Genomic DNA, 12189 nt, shown 5'->3' on the forward strand with positions numbered 1-12189 from the left:
ACTAGTTATTATTAAATATTTGGTTGAACAATTTAAGATCCAAATAATATGGACTGCAAGTTTCCAAATCTGACATACCTCTGCACAAAACAAAAATACCCCACTATCATAAATATGTATGGTTTCACAGATCTGCTTTATTGTAAAACATTTCAAAACTTGAGATTTCTGTGAAATGAAAAAGACTTGCATTTCACAAGTTCAGGACATCGCAAAGAACTTTTTGACCAATGAAGTATGTTTAAATGTGGTCATTATTGTAATGTAGACAACACAAGAGCCAATTTGCACACAGAAAGCTCCGACAAATAGCAATGAAATAAATCACCAGATCTTCTGTTTTAAATGTTGGTTGAGGGATAAATCTTGGCTAGGATACTAGGAGAAATCCTCTGAACTTCTTTGAATAGTGCTATGGGCCCTTTTACATTCACCTGAGAGGGCAGAGAAGACTTTGATTTAAAGCCCCATTCGAAAGATGGCACCTCTGACAGTGTAGCACTCCCTCAGTACTGCACTGCTGTGTCAACCTAGATCAAGTTTCTGGTCTGGGATTTGAACCCTTATGTCTCAGAGATGAGCGTGTGACTCACTGAGCCAAGGCAGTCACTGAAAAATTGGACATAAACAATTCTGAAAATAACAACTGTTTTGGTAAAGCTGCCTTGCTGGTCAATGCAAAAAAGATACTGTTAAAGAAAGTGAATTACATGAAGTTCTGTATGAAAGTAATTTCATTCACTCCATACCTGTCCCTGAGAATAGTCCACAGTTCTCCACCCAGGCAGGCCTCCATTAACATGTATAAATACTTGCTGTCCTTGAATGTTCTGTAGAGCCTGTATTGAAAAGAGAAGAACGTCAGCAAGGAGTCGAAGTGCCTATGGACAGTTCTGGTTTGTTCATCCTTTGATTATTTCAGCCCAGTTCACAAGGGTGTATCTGCCCAGGCTTTACTCAGCTAATGAACATTTTCATTTGATTAGAGTCCATAATACTTCTCTACAAAACTGTCTTAAGCATGGATAGAATTGAATTGAGGACACTCTAATAATGACAGTATTTTACTGAATGATGTTAAAAGCAAACATGTCTAATTTGATTAAAATGTCTTTATAAAATTGAAAACAATTGTTCTTCCAATTATGTCACAGTGCTGACCAAAAGTGAAAGTAATATAAAACAAATGTGTACGGTGCCTTTAACTAGGCGCAGTGTCCCAGCAAGGCTTCTGAAGGTGAGGGTTTGGGAGGAGAGCTCCAGACTGCGGACGTGCGATGGCTGAAAGCTCTGCTAACATTAGTGGAGCAGTGGCCCAATGTGGAAAGGGAGTTGGGTGTGAGCTGGGTTGGTGGTGGAGAGGATTGCAGAGATTGACGAGAGTGAGGCCATAGAGGGATTTGTGGCGCAAGATTAATTTTTATAATCAATGCCTTGGGGGCCAGAGATCTCAGTAGGTCAGGGACAGTGGGCTGAATTTTACAGCCGCCCCGACATTGGGGGTCATGGCAGGGAGGCCCAGAAAATGACTCCGGCAGAGGCCCGCCACAGGCTTTGACGCAAGGAAGGCCCAGCCCTATATTGCTGGCGGCGGTAAGGCCTCATGGCGGCCCAACCACGAACCCCCTCCCCACGCCCTGCTGCTTGGTAATGGAAGCCAAATCTAAATAAATGCTAATTAATGAATAAATGTCCTACCCCTCTGCCGCTCCAGAGATCTGAGGCAGAACATTGGTGGGGAGGGGGGAGCACATAGGATTCTCTGTGCAGGGGGTGGGGGAGTGGGGTCAAACTCCTTCAATTGGTTTAGGGGATGGTGGGAAGGGGTTTGGGCTGGGGGGGATGATCAGGTGCACAAGGTAAGTATTTTGGAGAGGAGAGGGCAAGGATTGAATTATATGGTTATGGGGTGGGGGGGGAAGCTGGGGTGGGAGAGGGGGAAGCTGGGGTGGGAGAGGGGCTAGAAACGTTTACTTAATTTTTTGGAATAAATTTCAAATCACTGTTTTTTAAAAAATTTAGATTGTAATGTAGGGCTCAAAGTCCTCTAAAAATAGCATCGCGCTGGTGCAGTGGCATCTGCCGCCGTTGCCGGGGATGGACCACCTTCCCCCTCCACGTCGTCAGCAGGTGGGAGGCTGGGGCGGTCCGCCTCGACCATTTAAATAAGCCACCACACTGCTATCGTGGCGGCTCTGCGATGTCTGGTCCACACGGGCAGACTGCCATTTTTGAAGTTCGCCGCCAACATCGCCGGCGAGCCTATAAAATCCAGTCCAGTGTGTAAGACCCCAGTGAGGTCGGGGACAGTGCGCGAGAACCCAGTGAGGTCGGGGACAGTGTGCGAGAACCCAGTGAGGTAGGGGACAGTGTGCGAGAACCCAGTGAGGTAGGGGACAGTGTGCGAGAACCCAGTGAGGTAGGGGACAGTGTGCGAGAACCCAGTGAGGTAGGGGACAGTGTGCGAGAACCCAGTGAGGTAGGGGACAGTGTGCGAGAACCCAGTGAGGTCAGTGCTGGTTTGTGAGTGGACTTGGTATAGGGTTTGAGACAGGCTGCAGAATTTGATCGAGTTCCAGTGTGTGTAGGATGTAACTTGGGCTGCCAGTGAGGTGCAGATTGGAGAGTTAAGGTGAGGAAAGCATGAATGAAACTTTGAAAGGTAGATCAGAGAAGAGTAATGACAGAACTGGGGTTGGGGGGTGTTTGGGAAGAGAGAGGGAATAAACAGTCCTAGTGATGGATAAAAAGTTAAGGTTAAAGCTCAACTTGGGGTGAAAAATCACAAGCTTGGGCATCATCAGGTTTAGCTGGATCAAGGAGCAAGGGAGGGGAATAGAACGAGGGTCCAGGGCTTAAATTTTCTGATGGAAGCCGACTAGTTAGCTTTGGTTTTTCCAGTGACAAACTGTAGACAACTCTGGCTCACCCATGACAGATGTCAGTGAAACAGTTAGACATTGCAGTTAAGTCAAGGACGGGAACAAAACAAAGAGGTAAAGCTCAATGTCATTAGCATATTTGTGGAAGCTAAGCCTGTGCTTAGGGATAATGTTGCTGAGGGTCAGCATGTAGGAGGGGGCCCAGAAGTTAATGTCTTGGGGTAGAAGCAGCAGCTATTGCAGAAGATGTGCTGCTACACCAAGACAGGTAAGAGTGCCATAGGCACCAGAGAGCAAAGGTGGTGGTGGAGGATTGAGTAGTCAGCCATATTGAAAGCTACAGAGAAGCTGGGGAGCATTAGAATGGATTTTCTCCGTTATTATCTATATTGATTTTTTTTTGCAGCTCATCAATGTAGTTCAGACTGTATGCCCTGTGATCTCCACGTGATAGAATTCTCCTGTCTGTGAAAGTAATTTAGTTTTCATAGTTATAGAAATGCTTTTACAATTACTGTTTCTACAGTCAAATTTAGCAAGTGGATAAATCAGAGCCATAATGCACCAGCACACAAGTGGTACATTACATCATTCAGTAAGAGATAGATCTGATAAAAATAAACCCACCAATAAATTTGCTCTAAACCTTAATAACACGTCTAAAGTTAGCCTGTGAAAGAAAAAAACTTGAGCACAAATCTGTTGTGTGTATTTGGCTGCATGTTTGACTTATGGAAAACATGGTAACAAATTCTCAAACTGAGCTGAGAAATTTATACAGGTACAGTGCCTGAATGCCCGATATGGAGAATCCACTCTATCACAGTAGGGATGCAACCCACTTACCTAAGTGCAAAGAGTTTGGGTGTAGATTGGCAAGGGCTAAGAATTCAGGATCTCCAATGGACTAAAGCTGTGCAGCTTACCAGCACAAAGCAACTGCAAAGTGTTGACCGCCTGTCCAGTTGGACCACCCTACCCAGTAGTGTCTTGGTCTGTTGCTTATTTAGAACGGAGTATGAAAAATCCCAGCTCCCAGTGACACATCTGCCCTTCCAGCTCCCATTACAGCAGACTGGCTGTTCAATCACCAACATTCCTCTGGAGAACCCAAGACTTACTTGGGTCAGGATTTTGCTTACTGAGTCTGCCACATAGAGCTGCATTGGGCTTTTTTGTTCCATCATCTCATGTGTCTCTTAGAGTCAAATCAGCACTAACATAATGGGCTGAATTTTACGGGCCCCCTGAGGTCAGGGGTCATGGCAGGGAGCCTGGAGAATATCTCCGGGAGAGGCCTGCCACAGGCGTTGACACCGGGAAGGCCCCGCCCCATATTACTGGTGACGACAAGGCCTCATGGTGGCGAGACCTTGTGGTGGCCCCACTGCCACTCAGCAATGGCATCACAATTTAAGTATATTACTACATAAAATGAATTAATGAATCACTTACCTGCTGCCGCTGGCCATCCCGTTGCGATATTCCGGTCGGTTGCCGGAACTCCCGCACCTTTGGATCTCCGTTCGGAGATCAGAGGTGGAACATTGGTTGGGAGGGGGCAGTTAAGTTTTCAGGGCGGGTGGAGTGGGGGGAGTGGGGAAAAGTATTGCAGTTGGTGGAGGGGATGGTAGGATGGGGTTGAAGGTAAGAGGTTATAAACTTTGGGGGGGGTGGTGGGAGAGGGGCTTGAATCTTTTGTTAAATTTTTCACTTTCATTTTAACTTTAAAAATTGAAATGCAATGCAAGGGTTTGAAGCCCTTTAAAAATGGCTCTGGCACCTGCGCAGTGGCACCGGACACCACTGCCGGGGATGGAGCGCCTGCTCCGTCTATGTCACTGGGAGGGGGGTCTGCCACAGTCACTTAAAGAGCTGCCACGGTAAATATTGCAGCGGCTCCGCTGAATAATTCTCGCACGTGCACACCACCATTAATTGTGAGGTGACCCACTTTGGTACAAAACAGAAAGGCAGAGTATTTCTTAAATGGTGAGAGATTGCGAAGTGTTGATGTCCAAAGGGACCTGGGTGTCCTTGTTCATAAGTCACTGAAAACTAATATGCAGGTGCAGCAAGCAATTAGGAAGGCAAATGGTATGTTGGCCTTCATTGCAAGGGGATATGAGTACAAGAGTAAAGTCTTGCTGCAATTGTATAAAGCCTTGGTGAGCCCGCACTTGGAGTGTTGTGTACAGTATTGTTCTCCTTATCTAAGGAAAGATATGCTTGCCTTAGAGGGAGTGCAACGGAGGTTCACCAGACTAATTCCCGGGATGGCGGAATTGTCTTATGAGGAGCTATTCCAGAAACTGGGTCTGTATTCTGAAGAGTTTCAAAGAATGAGAGGTGATCTCATTGAAACTTACAGAATTCTTACAGGGCATGACAGGGTGGATGTGGATAGGATGTTTCCCCTGGCTGGTGAGTCCAGAAACAGGGGACACAGTCTCAGAATAAGCAGTAGGACATGTAAGACTGAGCTGAGGAGGAATTTCTTTTATCAGAGGGTGGTGTATCTTTGGAATTCTCTACCCCCAAGGGCTGTGGGAGCTCAATCATTGAGTATGTTCAAGACAGAAATTGATAGATTTCTGGATAATAATGACATCAAGAGATATGGGAAGAGTGGGGGAAAATGGCGAGGCGGTAGATGATCAGTCATGATCTGTTTGAATGGTGGAGCAGGCTCAATGGGCTGAATGGCCTACTCCTGCTCCTATGTCCCTAAGTTGAGGTTGGAGGAACAACAGACCAGAAATCAAGCACAATATTAAAAGGGAGGGGTTTTAGGCACAAATGCATTCTGATGTTCATTTACTGTTGGCTTGTTGAAAATAAAAAGTCGCCTCTTTCCTTTTAGCAAAGTTTTTCTGACTAAAATATGAAGCTCAGACTTCCAACAGAATTGTTCACAAGGACCAGGTCATCATATCTGGTTCGTGGAGTTTCATGTAATAGTCCATTGGATAGACACTCCAAACTCCAGCAGCAAGTTCATGTGAAAAGGGACTAAGTTACCTACTAAGGGTAGGTAACAGCCAAAGGGACAGAAAATCCATTAGGTCTTTAGTTGCAATCTCCAAAGTTTTGCACAGTTACTTGGTACAACTATTACCTCAATAACACAATATCTGGTGTCTGTCACAGTTAACAGATCCCAGCTAAATGAATGATCTGTCCTGAGATTCTTTAGAGATGCCAGTGCTGATCATCATCAGACACACTGATAATAGTTTGCAGTCATCAATTGGACAGATTAAAAATTTGATTGATGTTTACTGAGTGACAAATTGACTTCCTGAGGGTTTCCACACCAAGTTTATTTGGAAAAAATTTTACATAAACAGAGCTGGGCTGATTTAAATAAGTTTTGCATCTGCAATTATATTATCAAATAATTAAATGTTTCAAGCATATATCCTACCACAATTTTCTTTTAAATATATCCTTGCAACAGACACAAAACTTTAAATTTATTACTCAATAATTACTTTACCCTTCCGATAACCATGTTTCAATAAAAACATCAGCGGTGGCAGTGTGAGAATAAAGAGCGGACCAGTGAGGGAGCAGCGACAGTGTCAGCGGTAAGAGGATAAAGAGCGGACCTGTGAGGGAGCAGCGACAGTGTCAGCGGTAAGAGGATAAAGAGCGGACCTGTGATGGAGCATCGACAGTATCCATGTCAGTGGAGAGAGGATAAAGAGCGGGCCTGTGAGGGAGCAAGCGCAGTGGCAGTGTCAGTGTCAGTGGTGAGAGGATAAAGAGCGGGCTTGTGAGGGAGCAGTTAGTCTGTGGGTACAGGGCTGACTGACAGTATTCCAAAGAAAATCAAGTGTGATGTCAGTGAAAAGCAGGTAAGTGATTGATTGATGTGTATTTTTTTTCTTTGTTAACTTTTCTTCTCGAAACTCAGCGTATTCATTAGTAGTAGCAGGGCTCATCAGTAGTACCAATGTTTATAATTTAATAGATAGAGGAATGGTAGGCCTGCTCCAACCTCTGGAGTGCAAATTCTGTGCTTTGTGGGATCTCCAGGATCTTCCCCAATCCTGGATAACCATATGTGCAGGAACTGTCATCAGTTGCAGCAGCTTGAGCTCCAGCTTTCAGAACTTGAGCAACAGCTGGTGTTACAGTGGCGCATCCGCGACATTGAGAGCATTGTCGATAGCATGTTTATAGATGTGGTCACCCCACAGCTTAAGAGTATACAGGGAGAGAGGGAATAGGTGACCAAACAGTCAAGTAGAACTTACAAATTAACAGGAGTAGGCCACTCTGCCCCTTGAGCCTGCTCTGCCATTCAACAAAATCATGGCTGATCTGATTGTAACCTCAACTCCACATTCCCACCTAAACCCAATAACCTTTCAGCCCCTTGATTATCAAGAATCTATCTACCTCTGCCTTAAAAATACTCAAAGACTCTACTTCCACTGCCTTTTGAGGAAGAGAGTTCCATAAACTCAGTACGTTCCAAGAAAAATAAAATTCTCCTCATCTCTGTCTTGAATGAAACTCCAGCAGATACAAGTCTAGCCTATCCAACCTTTCCTCATAAGACAACCCACCTATTCAAAGTATTAGTCTTGTTAACCTTCTCTGAACTCCTTAAATAAGGAGACCAATACTGTACACAGTACTCCAGGTGTGGTCTCACCAATGCCCTGTATAACTGAAGCATAACCTCCCTACTTTTGTATTCAATACCCCTTGCGATAAACAATAACATTCTATGAGCTTTCCTAATTACTTGCTGAACCTGCATACTAACCTTTTGCAATTCATGCACCAGGACACCCAGATCACTCTGCATCTCAGTGCTCTGCAGCCTCTCACCATTTAGATAATATACTTCTCTTTTTAATTCTTCCTGCCAAAATGTACAATTTCACACTTTCCCACACTATACTCCATTTGCCAGATCTTTGTCCACTCATTTAACCTATCTATATCACTTTGTAGCCCTCTTATGTCCTCTTCACAACTTACTTTCCTACCTTTGTGTCATTAACAAATTTAGAAAGTATACCTTCAGTCCCATCATCCAAGTAATTTATATAAATTGTAAAAAGTTGAGGCCCCAGCACAGATCCCCGTGGCACACCACATCTTGCCAACCAGAAAATTACCCATTTATGCCTACTCTGTTTCCTGTTAGCTAGCCAATTTTCTATCCATGCCAATATGTTAACCACTACACCAAGAACTTTTATTTTCTGCAATAACCTTTGATATGGCACCTTAACAAATGCCTTCTGGAAATCTAAGTACAATACATCCATTGGTTCCCCTTTATCCATAGCACTTCAAAGAACTCCAATAAATTGGTTAGACATGATTTCTCTTCCACAAAACCATGTTGACTCTGTCTGATTACCTTGAATTTTTCTAAGTGTCCTGTTATAATGTCTTTAATAACAGCTTCTAACATTTTCCCTAGGATAGCTGTTAAGCTAACTGGCCTGCCGTTTCCTGCTTTCTATCTCCCTCCCTTTTTGAATAAAGGAGTTACATTCACAATTTTCCAATCTAATGGAACTTTCCCCGAATCTAGGGAATTTTGGAAAATTAAAACCAACGCATCAACTATCTCAGTAGCCAGACCTTTTAAGACCCAAGGATGAAGGACAATAGGATCTGGGGACTTGCCAGCCCACAGCTGCAACAATTTGTTAAGTACAACTTCCTTGGTGATTGTAATTTTCTTGAGTTCCTCCCTCCCTTCCCTTTCCTGATTTACAGCTATTTCTGAAATGTTACTTGTATCCTCTATAGTGAAGACCAATGCAAAAATACCTGTTTAATTCATCAGCCATCTCCTTATTTTCCATTATTATTCCCCAGACTCACTTTCTATAGGACCAACGCTCGCTTAGTTAACTCTTTTTAAAATTTCAATTGAAAGTCATTCTTTGCTGTTTTTTAATATTCTGTTCAATCTTCCGACATGCCTCCCATCTTTGCATAATTATATGCTTTTTCTTTAAGCTTGATACTATCTCTAACTTTTTTAGTTAATCACAGATGGTGGGTCCTCTCCTTGGAATTTTGCTTTCTTGTTGAAATGTATCTATTCTGTGTATCCTGAAATATCCCCTTAAATGTCTGCCACTGCCTCTCTATTGACCTAACCCTTAATCTAATTTGTCAGTTCACTTTATTTTTATTTATTTTATTTTTTTATTTAGAGATACAGTACTGAAACAGGCCCTTTGGCCCACCGAGTCTGTGCCGACCAAGAACCACCCATTTATACAGTAATCCCATAGTCCCTACCACCTACCTACACTAGGGGCAATTTACAATGGCCAATTTACCTATCACCTGCAAGTCTATGGCAGTGGGAGGAAACCGGAGCACCCGGCTAAAACCCACGTGGTCACAGGGAGAACTTGCAAACTCCGCACAGGCAGTACCCAGAATTGAACTCGGGTCCCTGGAGCTGTGAGGCTGCGGTGCTAACCACTGCGCCACTGTGCCGCCCTGTTTTAATTGCCCTTATTTAAGTTTAAAATACTAATCTTAGACCCACTCTTCTCTCCCTCAAACTGAGGGGTGCCTTCACTATGAGGTCATCAACTAATCACATCTTGTTGCACAATACCATGTCTAGTACAGCCTGCTCTCTGATTCGCCCAGAATGCGCTGTTCTAATAAACTACCCCAAAAACTTTCTGTGAAACCTTCATCTAGGCTACCGCTGCCCATCTGACTTTTCCAGTCTATATGTAGATTAAGATCCCCCATAATTATCATTGTGCCTTTCTGACATGCTCCCATTATTTCTTCCTTTATACTCCATCCTACTATGTGGTTACTGTTCGGGGGCCTGAACACCACTCCAACGAGTGACTTCTTACTGTTATCATTTCTCATCTCGACCCAAACCGCTTCTACATCCTGGTTTCCTGAACTTGGGTCATCCCTCTCTATTGTGCTAATACCATCATTAATTAACAGAGCCACCCCTCCACCTTTTCCTAGCTTCCTGCCTTCCTAAATGTCATGTACCCTTCAATATACAGGTCCCAATCTATGTCATCCTGCAGCCGTGTCTCTGTAAGGCTATCAGATCGTACTTATTTATTTCTATTTGCGCTGTTTTGTTTCGAATGCTATGTGCATTCAGATACAGAGCCTTTAGTTTTGTCCTTTTATTATGTTTGTAACCTCTAGCCTTACCTGCTGATTTACTCTTAAATTTGTACTCTCTGTCCCTTCCTGTCACTGTCTGTTTAACATTTCACACATTAATACCACTCTCTCTTGCCTTGTCTCTACTCTTTGATTTACCACATCTTTCCAAATTTGATCCCTTCCCCCCACTATTTAGTTTAAAAGTAGAAGCCGGCAAGAAGAGCAGGAGCCCCGAGTGCATCCCACTCTCCAACTGGTATTCAGTTCTGAACACTGAGGAAAGTGATGGTCCTTCTGGGGAGTGCAGCTAGAGCCAAGTCCATGGCATCATCAGTGGCTTAGCTGTACAGTGGGGTACAAAGAAGTCTGGAAGAGCAACAGTGATAGGAGATTCGATAGTTAGGGAAATAGACAGGCATTTCTGTGGCCACTGACGTGAATCCAGAATGGTGTGTTGCTTCCCTGGTGCCAGGGTCAAGGATGTCCCTGAGTGGCTGCAGGGCAACCTGAGTGGGGAGCATGAACAGCCAGCAGTCATGGTCCACATTGGTATGAACGACATAGGCAGAAAGTGGGATGTGGTCCTGCAGGCAGAATTTAGGAGGCAAGGTAGGAAATTAGCAATCAGGACCTCAAAAGTAGTAATCTCTGGATTACTCCCAGTACCACGTGCAAGTGAGTATAAAAATAGAAGGATAAAGCAGATGAATGTATGACTGGAAAGATGGTGCAGGAGGGAGGGCTTTGGATTCTTGGAACATTGGGACCGGCTCTGGGGGAGATAGGACCTGTACAGGCTGGATGGGTTGCATCTAAATAGAGCTGGGACTATGTTCCTTGCAGGCTGATTTGCTAGTGCTACTGGGGATGGTTCAAACTAACTTGGTAGGGGTGTGGGAACCAGGAGGAAACATCAGAGAGGAATACCAAGGTGCACAGAATACTGGGAGAGATAGATAGCATGAGTAGCGAATAGTAAGTTATTAGGTGGGGTCAGAGTAAGGGAGAAAGAAATAAAGTCTAAATCAGGGTTAATATGAATGCGTGGAGTGTGGTTAATAAGATTGGTGAGGTACAGGCGCAGATTGCCTTGTGGAAATTAGATGTTGTGGGTATAACAGAGACCAGGCTCAAAGAAGGGCAGGACGAGGTGTTAAATATTTCTGGATACAAGGTGTTCAGGAAAGATAGGAAAGGAAGAAGGGGGCTGCTGGTGGGAGTGGCGCATTGACGAAAGAGAGCATTACAGTGCTGGAGAGAGAGGATGTCCCAGAAGGGTCAAGGACAGAATCTATTTGGCTAGAGATAAGGAACAAAAAAGGTGCAATTACATTACTCCATGTAGCCTAGAGGCCATCAGCTCATGGAAAGGACGTAGAGAGACAAATTTGCAATGAAATTACAGAGAGGTGCAAGAATTATAGAATAGTTACAATAGGGGGCTTTAATTATCCTAATATAGACTGAGATAGTAGTGTTGTAAAGGGCAGCAAGGGGCAAGAGTTCCTAGAGTGTGTTCAGGAAAATTTTCGACAATTGTTTGTTTCCAGTCAAACAAGAGGGGAGGCACTGCTGGACCTGGTTCTTGGCTTTGAGGTGGGCCAAGTGGATCAAATATCAGTAGAACATTTAATAAACTTGGAGTTTTTTGAGGAGGTAACAGAGAGGGCTGATGAGGGCAATGCTGTTGATGTGGTGTACATGGACCTCCAAAAGTAATTTGATACAGTGCTGCACAACAGACTTGAGAGCAAAATAATAGCTCATGGAATAAAAGGGACAGTAGCAACATGGATATGAAATTGGCCATGTGACAGGAAACAGAGAGTAGTGGTTAATGGATGCTTTTCAGGCTGGAGGAAGGTTTGTAGTGGTGTTCCTCAGGGGTCAGTGTTGGGACCCTTATTGATGACCTAGACCTTGGTATACAGAACACAATTTCAAAATATGCGGATGATATGAAACTTGAAAGCATTGTGGCTGTGAGGAGGATAGTGTAGAACTTCAAAAGGACATAGACAAGTTGGTGGAATGGGCAGACAAGTGGCAGATGAAGTTCAATGCAGAGCTATGTAAAGTTATTCATTTTGGTCGGATAAACATGGAAAGACAATATAAAACAAAAGGGAGCAACTCTAAAGGGAGTGCAGGAGCAGAGGGA

The 12189-nt window shown here is 43.9% G+C and overlaps 1 protein-coding gene across 6 annotated transcripts in view; it reads right to left on the reverse strand.

Annotated features, from left to right (window-relative positions):
* The window catches only part of prkg1b (protein kinase cGMP-dependent 1b), an 847749-nt gene that overhangs the window by 29898 nt on the left and 805662 nt on the right, over nt 1-12189 (reverse strand). For all 6 annotated transcript variants that reach the window (XM_068052493.1, XM_068052492.1, XM_068052491.1 and 3 more), the window contains one exon: nt 750-839. In XM_068052493.1, coding sequence (XP_067908594.1) covers nt 750-839 — 90 coding nt within the window. The remainder of the gene's footprint in view (nt 1-749; nt 840-12189) is intronic.

This window comes from Heterodontus francisci, chromosome 20, assembly GCF_036365525.1.
Source record: "Heterodontus francisci isolate sHetFra1 chromosome 20, sHetFra1.hap1, whole genome shotgun sequence".
In the NCBI taxonomy this organism is placed as follows: domain Eukaryota; kingdom Metazoa; phylum Chordata; class Chondrichthyes; order Heterodontiformes; family Heterodontidae; genus Heterodontus; species Heterodontus francisci.